General features: G+C 40.4%; 1 protein-coding gene across 2 annotated transcripts in view; it reads left to right on the top strand.

The window, feature by feature from the left end:
* Window positions 1–21,035, top strand: part of LOC127584642 (serine/threonine-protein phosphatase 2B catalytic subunit beta isoform) — a 90,732-nt gene that overhangs the window by 67,492 nt on the left and 2,205 nt on the right. The window contains exon 13 of one of the 2 annotated variants that reach the window (XM_052041475.1): window positions 16,500–16,529. The exons of the other annotated variant lie outside the window; for it this stretch is intronic. Coding sequence (XP_051897435.1) covers window positions 16,500–16,529 — 30 coding nt within the window. The remainder of the gene's footprint in view (window positions 1–16,499; window positions 16,530–21,035) is intronic. 2 annotated transcript variants of the gene reach the window in all.

Raw genomic sequence — 21,035 nt, forward strand, 5'->3', positions numbered from 1 at the left:
TTTCTGACCTTGTAACATGCCTTTCCTTCTTCTGCAGATAAAGCTGTCCTCTGTGACTCTGTCCATCAGTGTTAGGTGTAGATACATGTCTGTGTAATTTTGTCAGAAGCATCTTTGCCGGGAATGTTGTGTAGTTTGTATGTTAATAACTTATATTTACTCTTTGGATGGTTGCTTGTGCCAGAGCGAGTGTTTGAAATTCTGATCAAATCTTTTGAGGCTCTATTTCAATGGAAATGGGAAGAAACTCATTCTAGCTTGTGATTAACCTTCATTAAATTGTGCACAATTGTTTTATTTCAAAATAAAAATGCTCTATGCAACTCCAATGATAAACTGGTTTGATTCAAGTACTTTGCAACACCAGAAGGAGGAGAGAGCTGCTTTCAAAGTATTTCACGTTCACTCGGAAGATATTTCAGCATAGGCTCATATTGCATTGAAACAGGCCCTTTGGTCCCCCATGTCCACGTTGATCATCAATTACCCAATTCTCAGCAGCACTTGGCCCTTTTATCCTTCTATACCATGGTATTTCAAGTGCTCAGCTAAAGACTACCTAAATGCTCTGAGAATACCTGCCTGTATCACCACCTCGTGCAGTGCATTCCAACTTCAACCATTCTCTGGGTGAAAAAAATTCTTCCTGTAATCTCCTCTAAATCTTATATCCCTTACTAAGTAGTGGCCATTTAAGACCTTGACTACATTATCCAGCACCATATACAGATTGCCCTGTGATTATAGGCGCCACTGCGGAGGGGAAAGTTTTCTCATTATCTACCCCGTTGGTGTCCCTCTTAATTCTGTATGGTCAGTCAGGTTCCCCCCTCAGCCTTCTCTGCTCCAAGGAAAACAAACCCAGTCTAGCCAGTCTCTCCTCATTGCTGAAAAACTCCATCCCTGGTGAATTCCTCTTGACAAATTGACATCCTTCCTACAGTGCACCAAACAGATTTGCACACAGGACTGCAGGCAGACCTATTAATAATTGATGAAGTTGTACCATTACCTCGCTGCTCCTATATTCTATCCCTAGCTAATGAAGCATTTGTCCTGTATACCGTTTGGCATCCTTGGCATATACACCCTGGTCCCTTTGTTTCTTAGTACTTTCTCAGGCCCTATTATTCATTGTGCATGTCCTAAATGTTAGTTTGCTCTAAGTGCTTTGCCTCACATTTTTAAGGATTACATTCCACCTGCCATTTCTCTGCCCATCCTACCAACTAATTAATACTGTTCTGTAGCTGAAGATAACCCTGCTCACTATCATCTTTGTGTCATTAGCAAAGTTACTCATGATACTTCCTACATTCACATCCAGATCATTAATCTATATAAACAAACAGCAAAGATCACAGCATCGATCCGTGCAAATCAGGTTTCTAATCACAAAAAGAAGTGTCTACCTTCACCCTCTGCCTTCCATCACCAAGCCAATTTTGGATCCAATTTGCTAAATTATCCTGGATCCCATAACCTTTTAGATCAGTTTCCTATGTGGGTCCTAGTCAAAGGCCTTGCTGAAGTCCATTTAGACTACATCAATCATACTGTCCTTATCATCATATATAATCACCTCCCCAGAATTAAATCAGATCAGTCGGGCAGGATCTCCCCTTTACAAAGCCATGTTTAACTATCCCCGATTAATCCCTGCCTCTCAAAGTGCAGATTAAACCTGTCCCTCAGAATTGTTTCCAATAATTTCCCTAGTACTGTTGTAGGATTCACTGGTCTGTAATTACCTGTCTTACCCCTGCTCTCCTTGAATAAACATATGAAATTTTCTCTCTTCCAGCTATCTGGCGCCTCTTCTATGACCAGAGCAGATTTTGAACCTCTCTGTCAGAGCTGCAGCTACCTCCTCCCTTGGCTCCTGTGCCAGCCCGCGATGCATCTTTACACTCTGGGGATTTATCCACCTTTATGTCCTCAAGGACATTGAACACCTTTTTGTGGGGAATTTGCCCTAGAATTCCACTGTCCCCATTGAATTCTTCAACTACAATGTCCTTATCTGCAGTGAATATTAATGAATAGTAATCACTTAAGGCCTCGCCTACATCATACAGCTCCATGCACTGATTGCCATTTTGGTCCCAAGAGGGCCCTAAGCTTTCACTGGTTACTGTCTTGCCCTTAATATAACTACAAAATGCTTTGGGATTTTACTATTTCTTGCCCCCTTTTTGCCCTCCTAATTAATTTTTTTTAAGCACCTGTGCACTTTCTATATTCCTACATGGCATATCCTGTTTGCATTTCTCTAAACCTGCCACAAGCTCCTTTTTCCAAACCTTGATGTCCCTTGACATGCAGGGTTCCTGAGATATGTTGACCTTCAACCTTTATAGGAACTCTCTTTCACTTTTGAATGCTTCCCACTGGTCTCATGTAAACTAACCTTCAAGTAGGTGCTTCCAACCCACTTTTGCCAGGTCCTGACTTATCATATTGAAATCAACCTTTCCCCAATTTGGAACCTTAATTTCGAGTCCATCCTTATCCTTCTCCATAGCAACCTTAAGATTAAGAGTTTTGATCATTATCTCTGAAATGCTCTCCCACTGATGCTCCCTTCACTTGTATTCCCAAATATTAGATTGAATATTGTCCCCTCCTGGGTGGACTATCTATATACTAGCTCAAGAAGCTGTCCTGGACACACTTTAAAAATTCCACCTCCTGGAAGCCTTTCGCACCAAGGTGATCCTAGTCAGTATTGGGGAAGTTGAAATCCCCCACTACTATTACCGTATTACATTTTACACTTCCATTTGTCTACGTACCTGTTCCTCTATATTGTGTTGACTGGAGGCCTGCAGTACACCCCCTGCAAAGCGATTAGTTTCTCTTAGTTTCCAACCTCAATCCATGCAGCTTCATTTGAAAAGCCTTGTATAATATCTTCCCTCCTTACAGGACTCCTTGATTAAGACACTCTGTGATTAATATTGCAATGACATCTCGTCATTTACATCCCCTTCCCCCTCCATCGTGCCTGAAGATTCTGTGCTCTGAAAACTTGAGTTGCCTGTTCTGCTCTTCTTTCAACCATGTCTCTGTGATAACAACAATATCACATTCCCATGTGCTAATCAGCTCACCCTTACTTATTTGATTTATTTGTATTTTTGCTTTAAAATAGATGAAGTCCAGCCTTGCATTCCTCCCATTTGACTTGTCACGTATTGTATGTTCTGACTTGGTTTTCTTTCTATATATGGCTGTTTGCCACCCCCTATTGTCCTTCTACTGTGTCCCATTCCCATTCATATGTGAATGTATGCAAGTGTGTGCATGTGTATAACATTGTAGAAGATATCCTGTGCTGATACGTTCAAATGAAGCTAACCTTGTCTTTCCATTACCCCTTTGTTTGATGTTACAGTGTCTGTCTCATAGGCAACTTGTAAGATGTTTCATGTTGTGAAAAACTCAATTTGAAACAAAAAGAATTGATTTCTCTCATTAATGAGTTATTCATGTCTAGTGACCCCCTTGTTGTTGATTCATCGAGCAGTGAATGTCTGTTATTCTCCATTTATTATAACCCTTCATCATTTCTCAAGATTTTGTTAATACATCTTCTTTAGGCTTTTCTGTTTGGCTGTTTCCTGGAGTTATTTTTGCAGTGCCTATATTATCCACAATTGTCCAGTACTTTGGTCTAGTTCATATCTGGCTTTTATGTCTGCTTGCATTGAACAAAAATAAAATTCCCTTGTATTACCTTTTCTCCCTACTTACCTTTTAAAGATATATCTATCTGTTGTGTTTCTGTCACAAATTTTTCTCAAAATCTATTACCAGGCTCATCTCCACCTGTAATTTTAGCAGACTGCAATGTCTTCAAAGTTTGTGTCAGCAAATTTGGATGTCAGTTCTTGTGTATCTTGGCCAAAATCAATAAGATAAATTAATAATGGTGCCCTCCCCACCGCCCCCCCCCCCCCACACACTTTATTTCCTGCCTATTGTAGCCCAAACCCTGCCATTTGGGTGGGAGAAATAACAACAACTTTTGACTTTGCTCTTCTTGCAAATTTTCTATCCAAATAGCCATATATCCTGAAAATTAAAAAGCCTCAATTTCATTGCATTTCTTTGAAGTGGCATGTATTTAAATGTTTTTTGAAAGCTCATATACACTTTCATTTATGCATTTTGATCTCCCCAAAAGTGCACTAAATTCATCAGTACCTTCTACTTTTCACAAACAATGCCAACTATCATTACTTAATTTTTACTTATTTCAGTATTTACTTATATATTCCATTTTTTATGGGTTTTCAACCTTTAAGTGCAACTGAGGTAAGTTTAACTATACAAACCAGGTGTGATCCCATTTTTGCAGGTTACTGATAGCATTGTATTTCTATACATCTTCTACGTTCTTGTACATGAGTAAGTCACTTGAGTACCAGATAAGTAGTTAAGTAAATGCTACATGACTTAACATTATTTTCACATGCACCTGATTTTCTCACAACAGTTTTAAACAAAAATCTTGACTATCATGTTGAAGCCTCAATTATTTATAATTTGTATTTGAAATGGAAAATTGTATGTGCCATCATAAATTGCTAAAGATCTGGAGATCAGATAGGTGCTGCTTCATAAATGCACATACTAGGCTTTCTAGAGATAAAGTACACTGGAAAATGTTTTGATGATGTACTGTTCATTCAGCAATATAGATGAGGTCTTAATTCCAGATCTCAATCCCTGCATATTTGTATAATTAGTAGACTTTTAGTTTTAAAAAACCAAAGATTTTTTTGAGAAGCATAAAGATGTTGGATGCCACACAGTGTCAGGAAAGATGTCTAACAGCTTTAAAGGAGTTGCATTTAGACTCGATTTGAATTGCATTTATATGTATCATTGATGCCACATGGCCCAATAAGTGCTCAGCATATTTATTGAGTTGACCCACAGAGTGTCTTAATTATGGTGTAACTTGGAAGTGTTGACATTTTATTTACCTCAACTTCTGAGCTGCATATAGTAGGGCTGAAATTAGATTTTGAGGGTAGCCTCAAATATGCTTAAGTATCATCTTCTGCTTAGCTGCGTGCCTACTCGCATCTGAATCACAAAGCTGTGGGCACAGGGACACAAGCTGTCCTCAACGATCTGCCCCTTCTCATGCTGCCACTCAGCATCATCCAAAAACAGCATCATGTTTCACATTGTCTCTTTGGTGCCCCCTCCTCCACACCTAGATCAGATTGTTTTGAAAAGACCAAGAGGGAATAAGTTCATAGACACTTCTTCCATTGGAAAATGTTATCTATGCTGCTCATAATTTTGTATGCCTCAGTTATTCTGCCATTCAAACTTCTAAGCCTTGTTTGTCATGCCTCTGCTGTTTCCCAGTAGATATTAGTTGGTTAAGCCTGACTAATTAATGAAGGGCATTGCTGCTTGCAACTGCACACAGTGAACAACTGGAATGTAATCAAATGGTAAACCAAAATTCACAGGACATTCCACTATTTGCCACTTATTTCATTTGGAGTTCTAAAGATCAGCAAAATTGACATTTAGGAGGGGTTTAAGCATTACCCATTAACATGCTAAGAAATAATTGTGCATTTTTCTCTTCGGCTGTTATATAAGAAAATTACCTAAGAATATTTTCTTAGAAGCTGTTGCACTGTTTTCATTATTGATTTTAAACAATATTGGTCAATGCAACAAAACCATGAAGCTCACCTCACAGACATATTCATGCTGGGACTGCAAGTGGTCTGGCTTAGGTATTTACAGTTACCAGGAATAAAATGGTGACCAATAAACATAGTTTGTAGTAGGAACAAAGATAGTGGCTTTGGACTTCTCAGAATCTAATTTGGAAAAAAGGTCTGATTATCCATTTGATGTTGGGGTCAAGCAGAGTGACAAACCAGAGTCCAGAGAGCTGTGGTGAAGCAGAACAATGTGTATTGACCATATATGTGGAAACTTATGTTGTATTTTTAGATAATACCACTGAGAAGACCCAAGCAGTTGAGAAATAAAAGTAATTCTTGGAGATTCAAGAAGTGATGGTGCAGTTGGAAGAGAAGCAATTGTGGGTGATTCTTTGGCTACAATATGTAGACTCAGAATGAAGTCAAGCAAGAGTAGTTCCACCCAATAGACTAGTGGCGGAGAAGTGTCGGAAGATGACTTACAACCTTCAACAAAGGTATACTGTGTCGGAGGTTATAGGTTAAGAAGGAAGAGGGGGGGAATTGTTTTCCAGAGTTATATTTTAGTCAAGAGCTGTTTCAATATTGTCAGAGAGATAAGAGGTAATGCTGTGTTCAAGGGCTTTGCATAGGAAGGGAGCTTGGAGGTAGGAGGATAGTTTTCAAGACCAGAGGGTCAAGTTTTTTTTTGAAGAGAGTAAGGATGTCAGTTTTGAGGTAGAAAGGTGCTGTTGAGGTGGTGTAGAATGATACGAAATGAGGGAACTATTTTCAATACGAGTTCTAGGCAGGAAAATGGATGGATAACAGTTTGGTTAGAATGTGATAGGGTGAATAGCTGGGTTTAATGGATGTGTTCAGCTCAGAGTAAGTACAGCAGGAGGAACGGTGCCATTCTTCTCACCCCAATGATCCTGTAGAATTAATTGTAAGCTCCTTGTCCACACAAACAAATCTCCTCACAGGTTTATCCTGTTTAACCTGTAGCCACATTGGTAGCCTGTATCATCAATCCTGTAGCATCAATTTACTATTTCCCCCACTGCTCTCTGGGCTCTGGACATGCTCTTATACTCACTGGTTCCCTTCATTAAATCCTTCTAAATTTCAGAATCTTATCATTTCCCCCACCCCTCTGCACTTTTTATAACTATATGAATGTACAAGTTAGGAGCAGGAGTAGGCCACTCAGCCTCTCATTTAATATCATGGCTGGTCTGATTGTAATCTCATATATATGTTCCTGCATACCTGTGATAACCTTTATCCCTTGGGAATTAAGTGTCCATCTATCTCTAAAAATATTCAATGACTGAGCAGCATAGTGGTGCAGCTGGTAGAGCTGCTGCCTCATAACTCCAGGGACCTGGGTTCAATCCTGACCTTGGCTGCTGTCTCTGTGGAGTTTGCATGTTCTCCCTGTGACTGCTTTGGGTTTCCTCTGGGTGCTCCCACATCCCAAAGACGTGCAGGTTGGTAGATTAATTGGCCGCTGTAAATTGCCCCTGTATGTAGGTTAGTAGAATCTGGAGGGAATAATAAGAATGTGAGGAGAATAAAAAATGGAATTAGCGTAGGATTAGTGTAAATGGGTAATTGATGGCTGGAGTGGATTTGGTGGGCCAAAGGGCTAGTTTCTGTATTGTATTTCTCTGTGACTATGACTTTCCTTCCCCCACCCTCTGAAGAAAGAACTTACAAAGATCCTCTGATTTTTTTAAAAGAGAGAATTCTCCCATCTTCCTCTTAAACGGGCAACCCTTTATTTTAAAACTGTGTCTCCTAATTCTAGCTTCTCCCACAAGAGGAAATAGCCACATCCATTCTGACAGTACTGCTCAGGACTTTGTATGTTCAGTTAAATCCCCTCTTACTCTTCTAAGCTAGCTCCAGTGGGTAGAAGTCTAACCTGTTCAACATTTCCTCATAAGGCAACCTGCCCATTCTTGGTATTAGTTCATGAAACCTATCCTGAACTGCTTCCAACACATTCCCATTCTTCCTTAAAGAAGAAGGCCAATACCATTCTGCATGTGGCAAGTTCAGTATTGTAGTTTACAACAGTGTCTGGTTTATTTTATCATAAAATTTACTTGATCAACCATTAGTTTGCTTAATCTGAAGATTATTATAAATTCATCATTTGAGGATTGACTGAAAATTTGTTTTTTCCAGATCATTGTTTGAAGTTTGAAATAAACCTTGGATGCACAGTACATTCCTTTCAATACATGCCTGTTAACTATGGATTACTAGAAATATAGTCAATTTTTTAACCTTGGAGGACAGAATTGAAGACAGAACATTGCACTGTATATTTTAGAATATGAGGACAAGTGTCAGCTCATGTGCTGAGCTTAGAGGCTCCTTGCACTACAGCAGCTCACTTCCTCATCTATCAAGGAAAGACCAGCAGTTGTTTTCTGTTGTCTTCTAGATTCTATGTTGCAGTATAGAGGAGGTAGAATCCACTGGGTCTCTTTATCCTTATAAGGATTAAGAAGATACTGTGACATGGTTCAGTTGCTTTTCAGACAGCGTGTTCTGAAATCCAGCTGCAATTAAGCTTTTTCCCTGTTTTGATGGTAATAAAATGTGCTGGTGGTATTTATAAATAGGCAACACAACATTCACCATAAAGTATTTGAGAAATCACTGGCCCCTTTGTTTTCCTTTGAACAACTTAAAAAGGGAGAAGAGCAAAACCTGAGGTAAAATGATGCAGTTGATTGCCAATCAAAATTTCTTGTTCACCCATGACCTTTGGTGACATGGGGTATGTTAAATAACTGTCACCCATGGAGATCTACCTGAATAAAGAGTTAATGTCTTCTGTAAAATTGGTAGAAAAAATGCAAAGAAAAAGAATTGGCACCAAGATGTTAACATCATTTGTTGTTTTGTTGATTTATATTATTGTTGGACAGTGTCAAAATCTGTAGTTGCAGCCTTAATAATTCCCATAGTGGGAAATGAACAAGCTAGTAAAAGTTCAGACCTGCAGTTACTGATTCCAGCAAGCCAGCTGAGCTTATATTTCATATATATTATTTATAAATATATAATCTAGCAGGCACAAGGGAATGCCACCACCTGCAGGCTCCCCTCCAAATTGCATACAATTCTGATTTAAAATACATCGCTGTTCATCATTGCTGGATCTAACACCTGGAGCTCCATGTCTAAAACAATGCTTCTGCAATGGTTCAAGAGGGCAGATCGTGCAATCTTCTCAAAAACATTTAGGCACAGACAATAAAAACTAACCTCACCCCATGCCATAAATAAAAGTAATTTATAACCCTGGTATACTTTGCTTTTTCCAGTTAATAACAACTTTCATTTATCAATAACTCCTTGGTACACCACACAAAGGTGTATGGCGGAAACCCTAAAGAAAACACTAATCCAATAAATAGCTTGTTCTCCCATTATGTGAAAATAAAACCTTTTGTTTCTAAAGCGTTGAAACTGAACTATTCAGTGCCAACACTTTTTGATAACAGTGATTTCCTTTTTGAAAATAGTTGCCACATGGCTCTTCTAACACCCTCTGTTTATAGGAATTTCTTTTACATGTTGGAAAAGGGACTTTTGAATTTGTGTATCCTTGCATTGGTATTGTTGAAGAAGTTTACTTTGGGGAAAATAGCACGGAAAGATAATACACAGTGCAATTTTGAAATGTGTAAAGACCTTCCTGTCTATACACACACACACAAATCAAAGGTTAGTGGACAAGTTGATAAGGTGGATACAACGTGGTATGACCTACTTGGCGGCTTAAATTAAATAGACCATAAAATCAAACGTTATGTAAGAATATTATAAATTACTGGTTAGGCTTGAATTGGGTTACTTTTCAGCACTGCACTCAATGGAAGTGAAGGGTGCTGAGTATAATTACCAGAGAAGACAGACGCGAGTTACGAGAAGCTGGACAGAGAAGCTTAAGTCGTGAGCTGATTTGTGATTTTACAGAATGATGAAAGATGTGAATAGATTGGCAAGTAGATCATTAGCTAGAGATTAGAATTCATTATCTTTGGCAAAAGCTCTAGAGGTGAGTTGGGATATATTTGCAGTAGGCAGGACTTTGAAGGTTTCAGCTGAATAGTTGATAGAAACTGATTCTGCAAATTTTTGCAAGGGAATGGATGTCTACTTGAGAATGAGAAATTTTCAGGGTCATGGAAAATGATTTGTCATTTATAATAAAAACAATGCTAGAAATACTCAGCAGGTTAGGCAGCATCTATGGAGAGAGAAGCAAGTTTTGCTTCAGGTCAATGGCCTTTTATCAGAGCTAGGAAAAGTTAGAAATGGAACATTTTAAGTTGCATAGAAGTGGCAGACGGTACAAAGGGAATGTCTGAATGAGACAAAAAGTGGTAATGTCAACTGCGAGAGGGTAGTCAAGGCACTTTAGAGGGCTTGTTATTTGTAGCTTATCTGACTGGAGGAGATGTAAAAAGGTGAACAAGGGCAGAGGAGAGTGGAAACAAAAACAATGCTGGAAGCTGCTGGATACAAAACTTTATGGTTGCTGGAAATCTAAAATAAAAGAGAATGTTGGAACTACCTAGCAGGTCCAGCAGCATCTGTGGAGGGAGAAAACCAGACCTAACATCAGAGGTTGATAACCATTCATGAAACCTGCTCAATTCTGATACAGACTGGAAAGATTGGTTCTATGAAATTGTTGAATTCAATGTTGAGGGCAATAGCATCCCTGGATGAAAGATGAGTTCATGTTGAACATAATTGGAACAGTGCAAGAGGCAAAGACAGAGAGAGAAATTCAAGTGGGAATGGGATAGAGAATTTGTGATAGGCAACTGAATGTTCAGGCACCCTTGGAGACTGTTTTGCAAAGTGGTCACTCAATCTACATTTGGTTTCTCCAGTGTGGAATAAACCACATCGTGAGCACAGAACGTTGTACATTAAATTGGATAATGTACAAGCGGATTGGGCTGCTTGGTTCTCCAGAGAGGGTTACCCTTCCCCTACCTCACCTGCTTCCACAGTCTTTGGATCATCCTTTGTCATTTCTGCCACTGCTCATTTAGCGTTCCAAGGGGATTATTCCCTCTAATTCCCTGGTTCATTCTTTCATCTTCACCAGCTCCTGTTCTCCTTCTCACGGCTGGAGTACAGCACCTGTCCTTTTACCTTCTCCTTTCCCACCATCCAGGATCCCAGCAATTCTCTTGTATTGCTCCCAATTTGCTCTTCTGCATTTGGTGCTCATTACATGGTCTCCTCTGTATTGTACAAACCAAATGAAGGTTGGGGATCCACTTTGATAAACGTTTCTGTGCAGACTGTAGGGGTGATCTTGAGCTTCCAGTTACCATTCATTTTAATTCTTCATCCCACTGCTCCTCTGACCGCTGTCTTTGGCCTGTTACACTGTTCTAAGAAGCCCAACTTAAGCTTGAGGAATAGCATTTAATTTTATGACTTGGCATGTTATCACCCTCTAGACTTGGCATTACATTTAACAATTTTGGATAACCACCCTTTCTAGTTTGAGCAGAACTGGCCAGCTCTGATCAAATCAAAACAGAAAATGCTGGGGATTTCAACAGGTTAGGCTGTATCAGTGGAGGGAGAAACAGTTAACATTTCAGGTTGATGACCTTCCAGGATGGAGACCGAGAATGTTCAGGTGACACAGTTGCTTTCGGTGCTGCCTAAGAGAGAGAAAAATCAGTGCTGTTTAATCATAGCTGATCTCTAGAGGAGTGCAAGTAGAGGAAGATGGATGAGTGCGGTAGTGAGTAAACAGTCATGTTGGCATTGTGAAATGCAGCATACAGTCTATAATGAAAGAGGTTATTGGACCTACTCAGCAGATCGGGTTGTATGTGTGCAGAGGCAAAAATTGAGTTTAATGTTACACCCCTTGTATCAGAATATTAAATTCAACAGTTTTGGATATCGAGCCATTTCTGATGTAATGTGATCCATTTCTAACATTCTCAGTTTTTCTTCATTAAAGCTGCCTGATGAGCATTTCCAGTAGCTGCAGTGTTCTTCATCTCACAGTTCCAGTATGTTTTTCCTCTTTCCTTTGTCCTCCTTCATCTCCTTTCATTTACATCTCTTCCAGAGAGATTAGCTGCTATCAACAAGCCTCTGCGACCCTCCGTCAGTCACCATCACCATCCTTTGTCTCATTCATTCTCTCTTAGTTTCCACCTCATCGCAGACATTCTCATTGTTCTCCCACCTCTCTCCTCTGCCTGCAACTTAAGAGACCTTCAATCTCTAACCTTTTCTATTGCTGAAAAGTCATCAACCTGAAACATTGGCTCTGTTTCTTTGCCTATGGATGCTGTCAGGCATGCTGAATATTTCCAGCATTTTCTGTCTCCAGCGTCTGATTCAAACCTGTATGCATTTGCTCATAATTTAGTGGATTGTATCCTAATACAAGCTCCTACATGGAGGAAGTGTCAAAATGTGAGCAACTGGTAGCTAATTCAGGAGCAAACCTTTCTTTGATGTACAAGTAACAAGCTGAATCCTGCAAGACCCACCACCTCTTGAATCATTCTTTGTGGGGAAAAGGAAATCTCCTGAACCACCTTCATCTGTGACTTCCTCAGCTAATGTCATTGATCCCTAATTTTACCCATCCCCATTCATATCTGTTCTAATGCTGGCCATGTCATTCCTAATATTTAAACACATAGATCAGACTCATCATTGCAGAAAGTTGCTTTTTAGGTTATATTTTCCAGTTGCAGCATTGACCCATTGATGTCCTCCTTTGATCTTCCTCCAGCATCATCTTGGCTTTCCTGGGCTAGGGGATCTGAAGTTGGACAAAGTACTGCAAGTGAACCTGTACCAAAGCTTTATAAAACTAATGAAAGGATGTATGCAGCACCTCTCATGCTCATAAGATGTCCAAACCACTTTAGCCAATGGCAGACTTTTGAAATGTTGATCCTGATAGAGGAATGAGTGAGGAAATGCTTATTTTCTGGTTCAGCTGTGGTTTGCTGGGTAGCCTTGAAGTCAGAAGTAGATCGTGCAGCAGTTGGTGCTGTTTCCTCACAGCTCCAGTGATCCAGGCCAGATCCTCAGAATCAGATTTATTGTCTCTGACTTGGATGACGTGAAGTTTGTTGTGCTTGCGGCAGCAATACAGTGCAAAGACATAAAATGACTATAAATTACAAAGTAAGTAAATAGTGCAAAAACAAAAGGAATAACGAGGGGTGGTTAATGGACCATTCAGAAATCTGATGGGAAGAAGCTGTTTCTGAATCGTTGAGTGTAGGTCTTCAGGTTCTTGTACCTCCTCCCCGATGATAGTAACGAGAAGAGGGCATGTCCTGGAAGGTGAGGGTCCTTAGTGATGGATGCCACCTTCTTGAGGTCCTGACCTCTGGTTTTCACATTCTCCCTGTGACTGCTTGGGTTTTCCTCAGGTGCTCTTGTTTCTTCCCACATCCCAGAGGCATGCTGGTTGGTAGGTTAATTGGCTACCCTGAGCATGGTTTGATGGTTGGGGAATCAGGGTGGAGTTGATGGGTATGTAGGAGAAAATAGGTTACAGAGAAATGAAAGGGTGAATGGGACCAATGGGATTGTTCTGCTGGAAACCAACAGAGACTTGACGGTCCAAGTAGCCTCCTGGCATGCCATACTAAAAAGGTAAATCCCACACTACAGAGACTTGAGTTTGAAATCAGTCCTACTGTTAAGAGACTCATGAACTGTCCAAGGAACCATCCCGTCTTTTGGATGAAACCTGAAACTGAGGCCCTGTTAACCCTCTATAGTTGTACTTTATGGCGCTGTTTCCAAGAGCAAAAGGGCTCTTGAAGTGTCCTGCCTGTGATTATCTATTACCTAACGTCATTAGAAATATTGTCAACTTGTGATCATATCACTTTTTCTGGGAGCTTGCTAAATTGGCTTCAATTTTTCCTACTTTACAATGGTGAATATATTTGCTGTGTTGCAGAGTACTCAGGGATGTTCAGGGTCTTAGAATTTACTGAATCAGTGCATTTCCTTTTGTCCTGGAAAAAAAAAGTTAAGATGACATGATATTGTTCGGTTGCGTGAGGCTGTTCCGCAGATACTAACAGATGGTGTGTACTTCAATTTAGCAGATGATAGCCAGATGTCAAGAGCTCAGTAATGCCAAAGAAAAACTATTGGCCCAAAACCTTGTATTAAAAAAACCAAAATTTCGTTTCCATGATTCCTGCTCATCAATATTTTCCAGCTTAGAAGTGTGGGTGGGAGAGGACCCATGGTGATGCTTCCAGGGAGCACTAGCCTGCCAACAACTGTGTGAGTTTCTCGTGTAGAATGACCAGTTAGGTGAAGCACTGAAAAACTACTGCAGCCCAGGAGAAGATGAGTGAAAACAAGGAGTAATTGAAGTTTTAAAATCAGGTTTGAGATGGAAGGAATACAGAAAAGTAAGTTTGCATCTTGTGCTTGGAAATTGAGACCTTTTTTGTCCACTAGCTTGGTTACAAGCTGACTATACCAGATTGATCTTCAGAGTAAAATGTCAATGTTCAACTTCAGGCTCCTCTTGAGAAATCCCATTTTAAGTATTCCCTTTGAGGAATTAATTTTGTTTTAACAGTATCAATTTATCTTTCGAGTTCCAGTTTTGATCACAATTTGCTGCTTACCTCTGACTGGGTTGACATTGGCACACAAAATCAGTCGTTCCGGATGAAATAGAGACCCTTCTGAAGCTGTGTCTGATGCAATTTAATGCAGTAGAGTTAGGGGGAGCTTTTAATTGGACTGTAGGTGCCTGAAATAGAGTATGTTTAACATTTCACTTTAATGAATGAAAAAGTTGATTTTTTTTTAAAATTGGGCCAGAGAGGAAATGTTCCCCAGTGATTTAAAAGAATGTGACTTGTCTATGAATGTACAATCCACCTCACACTTGTGCTTTGTTATATTGTGAACTCAATTGGAGGCTTTGCCCAAATTAGCATAATCTAATGTAAATCAAAAAAGAATTGCAGATGCTGGGGATCTGCACAACCTAAAGCTAACCCTGCCTAATATTCACAGCTGTGGTTCTTCCTGGTGACGTACAGCCATGGTTCAGAGGGGAGCACTCTGGGTCAAATAGTTCAAGTCTGATTCCAGTGACTTTGAACACCAAATGTAAATTGACAATTCATGCAGTGCAGAGTGCTGCAGTATGAGAAGAGCGATCTTGGGTTAAAATGTTAAACATCAGAATTTCTATATGGATTCTTGTATGGACTTTACTGAGGCACTTGACCAGGTCCTGCATGGTGGGCTGGTCCAAGAGGTTAAGGCACATGGGATCTAAGGCAAGCTAGCTAATTGGATCCAAAATTGGCTTGGTGATAGGAGGCAGAGGGCAGTGGTGGAAGGATGCCGTTCTGATTGGAAGTCTGTGACCAGTGGTGTACCACAGGGATCGGTGCTGGGACCCTTGTTGTTTGTGATAAATATTAATGACTTGCATGTGAATGTAGGAGGTATGATTAATAAGTTTGCAGATGACACTAAAGTTTGTGATGTTGTGGATAGCAAGGAAGGTTGTCTAAGGCTGCAGCAGGATATAGATCAGATGGAATTTAATCCCAGCAAGTGTGAGGTGATGCATTTTGGAAAGTCAATTAGAGGTAAGATATGTACAGTAAACGGTAGGGCACTTGGGATTATTGACAATCAGAGTGACCTTGGGGTTCAAGACCATAGTTCTCTGATAGTGGCAATATGGGTGGATAGGGTGCAGAAGAAGGCACATAGGTTGGGGCATAGAATATACCAGCTTGGACATTATGTTGCAACTTCACAAACACTGGTTAAACCGCATGGAGTGTTGTGTGCAGTTTCCATTTTTCCCGTGATAGGGGTATCAAAAACAAGGAGGCATTTTTAAAGTGAGTGGAAGGAGTTTTAAAAACGATTTGAGGGGAAAGTTTTTACACAGAGAGTGGTTGATATCTGGAAGGTACTGCCAGGGGAGGTGGCGGAATCGGATACAATCACTGTGTTTTAGAGTTAGATGGGGACAGAAGGTTGACTTGGACGTGATGAGCCGAAGGGCTTGATCATGTGCTCTGTGACTGTGATTTTCAAGTGCTGATAAAATAACCTGTGATGCTATCTTGATAAAAATTCTCAGGGTTTGACCACTTCCTGTTGGTGCTTGTTGTTTACCAGGTTTCCTACATTGCAATAATGCAACATTTTTTAACTAGTTAATTGGCTAGAATGGGATTTGGATCATCTTGTGATTGCGAATGGTACCAGAGAAATAAAAGAACTAAAAAAATTCCAAAGCTGGGAATCCCTGGTTCTGAACATTTGATTGCTTCTTCATTTTGAATTCAGGCTACTTAATGTTAGGTCAGCAGTCTGCACAGGCTGACACTGTTCAAATTAGCATTGCTTTGGTACATGTTTCTAGCAGAATAACATTTTGTCTGAACCATTTTTGATTTTCCTTTCCTTGACATCGTGATAATGTTAGAAAGAAAATCTAAAGTAAACTATTTTTGTGCTGTTTTACACTAATATTTTAATATTAACTGTAGATTAAGCAAATAGTAAATTGCACAGTTTTTGCATTGTAACTATTTTCTTTATTGTGTTTTAATATTGTGTATAACGCTGCTGTTCTGAATATGAAGTCCATTACAATTCTGTCTGGAGATGATATGTTATGCTGCTCAGTTTTTTGCTACTTTTATGAAATACTACGCTACTCATCTTTCTCATTCATTTTGCATGCAACTACACACTTCTGTACAGCCACAGTTGAGGCAATTGAGGCTGATGAAGGTACGCCCGGTGTTATGGCATCAGAGATATTTGGTGCAGGATGGGGTGGGGGTGTGGCTCAGATTAATCGGGTGTATCTTAACTTGCACAAGCAGGAATGAAATTGGTTTATCGTTCATTTTATTGTGAATATAGAACATTCTTGAGGAATAATGTGTGTTTTTTGCTTTGCAAAGGTGAGTTAGGTTTATAATTGGACTCACTGTCTATATTACCATATGAGGTAATTCTGTGGAAGTGTGATGGTATTCAGTACTGTATCCATTAACAGCTTTGTCTTTTATAAGGCGCATGCTTTTAGAGTTTGCTTCCTGCATGTGAAGTAATTCCAGTGTTTGAAGTTACTGCATATGAGCGCTGAAACATTTGCATGTTTTTATATAGATCTTAAAGTGTGGTACACCACCATCTCGATAATAATTGAGCTGAGAGTGATGTCTCATTACAGCATCTTGTGTTTCCCTCTGAACTAACCTCAATGGTGTCTTTGGGCTTTCATCAACCTGTACACCAAATTATTATGGATTGTTTAAACAAAATAGGATCAAGCTGCTCACATTGAGTCTTGAAATGATCCTATGGGTGGCTGAGCTGAAACACGTTATTTGGACATTGCAGCATCTGTGACATCAGAAACTCTGTCAACAGAAAAGGAAGGGAAAAGGTCAATCCAATTTCTGTTGCAAGGTGGTTGAATTTGTGCACTTCCTTAAATTCTGAATGTACAGTTAAATGAGTTGTTTTTTTGAAGAAATGTTGTTATGTTTGAGGAAATCAGACAAATGAACACCAAAATGAAAAATGCTAATCAATGTCCATCCCAAATAAGATGCAACAAGTGTTGCCAAATGAAAGCTGTAATGAAATGGGCTTTCAGCTTGCTTACAGTCTGAAAGATAATGTTGTCCATCTCTTTAATGTAGATTAGTGCTTGTAGCTAGTTTGCCAAATATCAACTGCCTGGTTGTGCAAGGTTAATGATAATGGATTACAAACTTGAAATTTGATGAAAACCTCTAGTTAAATAACAAGGTGTTTGACTCTTCAAGTAAGATACCAGGCCTGTATTTGACTTGGATGCTTTTATTTCCTCTGGCGAATGATATTGGTTTTGCCATATACTGTTTATAGTTGTTAAATATGATTTGTTTGGTGGAAAATGTTAAATCTATCATTTAGCTTAAAATCATTCCAAAACTCTGTTAGCAACATGTTCTGGTATTATCAGTTCATAAGCAACATACTGAGGCAGCAGTCATAGAGCTAGTCACTGTATATGACTGCATTCTGTAAACAATTAAAGCTAATGGTTTCTATCTTTTAGTGCTTCTTTTAAACAATACTATTTGAAAGCAAGCTCACCAACATAGTTCTCCACAGCAGAAATCTTTTATTGAGGAGCAACAAGCTTCCAATCTTGTTCTGCTGAATTCTACATTAGGTGATAAAATAAATCGCAGTATGCCCCATGCAGTGGGAAATCGCATCGAGGCTGTGTTTAGTGCATGTTGGAAATTTGGTTTCAAAGACAAAGACAGAAGTCAAATTGCAAAAAGGAGAAACTAAACAAAATCAATTAAAAATGCCGGAAAATAAACATGCTTAAGTTTCCCTGGAGATATTTCTTGCACCGAGGGTTCACTTCCGGGTTTTATTCGCATTATGATGAAAATGGTGGAATTGTATTTGCGGTGCTTTAAAACGTACTTACCGCAAGAGATGAATAACGTGGTAATTTTCTGTTAAAAGTCACCAGATTATTCCATGAATTGCACTATAATAGGGCTCATTACATGACACAAACCTCACTTAGACCAACAGGGTGGGGGAACCTTACACAGACGACTGTGCTTCAGGGAAGCATTAGTTGGATAAGCACGCTAAGTGGAGCTTCAGTTTAGACCACTACGCTGGAGGGCAACCTCACTTAGACACAGGAGATAAACACCTAGACCAGAGTGGTACAGTGGAACCACACCTAGACAATGTGCACAATCTACAAAGCATCACATTGACTAAGGCATTATTGTGGATTCTTATTTAATGAGTCAAATTACTAATAAGGTGATGCGTTCTTGGATACCTTACAAGGATAGGACATACACCGTGAAGGGTAGAACCCTAGCGAGTACTAAGGGATCTTGGTGTACAAGTCCCTAGATCCCTAAAGGTGACAGCTCAGGTGAGAAGAGTGGTGCCTGCCTTCATTAGCCAAGGCATAGAATGGTAGGAGCATGGAGGTTGTGGTACAGCTTTATATAAGATCGGTTAAGCCACAGCTGGAGTAGTGTGTGCTGTCTGAGGTTGCCACACTATTGGAAGGATGTGAATGCATTGAAAAAGGTGCAGAGGAGATTTGCCAGGATGGAACATTTCATTTACAAGGAGAGACTGGATAGGCTGCGTTTGTTGTCCTTGGAGTAGAGGAGGCTGAGGGGGGACCTGATAGAGGTATGCAGAATTGTGAGGGGCAGAGATGGGATGGATGGAGAAAAACTTTTCACCATAAAGGAGATATTTAAAACTAGAAGGGATAGATTTAAGGTGAGGAGTTCAAGGAGATCTGAGGAAATTTGTTTTCACCCAGAAGGGTGGTTGTGATTTGGAACGCACTGCCCGAGCAGGTGGAGGGGGCAGGTGCTGTAGCAACATTTAAAAAGTATCTAGATGCGCACTTAAATCACCAAGGTATAGAAGGTTATGGACAAAGTGCTGGTAAATGGGGTTGGGATAGACGGGTGCCTCATGGTCCGCAGTGGTATGCTGGGCTGAAGGGCCGTTTCTGTGCTGTATGACACTAGTGTGGGTCCGCAGTAATGTACTAGACAAAGCAGAGATGTTGTAATGAGTATTGGTCTAGGTCAGGATCCCTTGTAGCCGAACAGTCTAAAAGCAGAACACTACAGGAATCCTTGTGATATAGACTTCACTGATCTTCACTTGGACAAGTACACTACAAAGAAATGTCACTTAGACCAATACAGTACAGGATAAACTCATTCACACCAGTAGATTGAAGGGTAACTACAGTGGACCCTCCACGTAGCCTGGTACTACTCAGGAGCCACATTGAGAGCAGTATGCTTCAGAGAAGCACCACTTGGTACAAGGTGAAACTAACTTGCAGTAGTATGATATGGAGGGAACTCAATTAGACCAGGATACAACAGGACATCCTCATCCAGACCACCAACTACAGACGGTTGTAGTTGACTACTATGAGTTAACACCCGGAGACAAACGTGTGAGAGGAGAATATTGTATAGACCAGAACAATTCAGTGAAACCTTACTTAAATCAACAAACAGGATGTTGGAAGAATTCAGCAAATCAAGCAGCATCAGGACTGACGCAGGGTCTGACCGGAAGTGTCGACTTGCACATTTTGCCTCCCCAGATGCGGCTTGACCCACTGAGTTCTTCCAGCGTTCTGTTTGTTGTTCCAGATTCCAGCCTTTGCAGCCTGTTGTCACCGTGTACCAGGGATTCCTCACTTAGAACCATAGAACCATACAGCACAAAACACCAGAATCCCAGCAGACTAGTAAGTTACAGCAGATGCACACTTGGTCTAGCCTGCTGCATGAAAGCCTCACACCAGCTTGCAGGGGAATCACAGTTAGACCATTTTGCCTCAGTTAGCCTGACCATTATGTTTCAGTTAGTTGCTACAGTGGAACCTTGAATAAAGCCATATGCTCCTGAGACAGGGACGGCTCAGTGGGTCAGTCTGATGGGGGCAGTCTCCACATGCCAGTTCCAATACTGGAACCTGACTTCAAAGAACCAAAGAGGGAAGCTCACTCTGACTGGCATTTCACAGGAGAGCTTCACTTGGACCTGTACTCCACATTTATCATACTGACTAATGAGTCATCTGGAAGACTCCATTGGACCAGTGGAAACTAATGTAAACCAGGGAACTACAGGAAATCCTCATTCAGAAAGTTATACAACAGGGGACCCTTAGATTAGAGGAATCTCACATAGAGCAGTACGCTACAGGGAAACCTCACAAATCTATATATGGAAGGGATCCACTCGTGGTCTAGTATATTATAGATGAGCACAATGTAGACCTCTACACCACAGTGTAACGTCAGTTAGATCAGGGTGCACTACAGGACCTCATTTAGATCAGTGTACTATAAGAAGTCTCATGCAGGCACAGCAAGAGGACCTCAGATAAGTATGCTAGAGGGGAAACTTCTCTGGGTCCAATGCACTACAAGGGGGCCTCACTGATACCATTATGGTGCAGGAGTAACTGGGGCTTGTGTGCTATAAGGGAACATTAGAGAAATGTGCTGACCAATGCACCACTGTGAATGCAGTTGAACCAGTACAGGGAACATGCTCACATATGTTGCAGGAGAACCTCTAGTATGCTGTCTTCAAACCTCACATTGATCAGAGTGTCTGGCTTGGACCAGCAGGCTACAGAGGCATCTCAGTGAGTCAAGTGAGGTACAGAACCCTCAGTCAGACTAGTGTGCTGTGGGGAAA

The sequence above is a fragment of the Pristis pectinata genome, chromosome 30, assembly GCF_009764475.1.
Source record: "Pristis pectinata isolate sPriPec2 chromosome 30, sPriPec2.1.pri, whole genome shotgun sequence".
NCBI lineage: Eukaryota > Metazoa > Chordata > Chondrichthyes > Rhinopristiformes > Pristidae > Pristis > Pristis pectinata.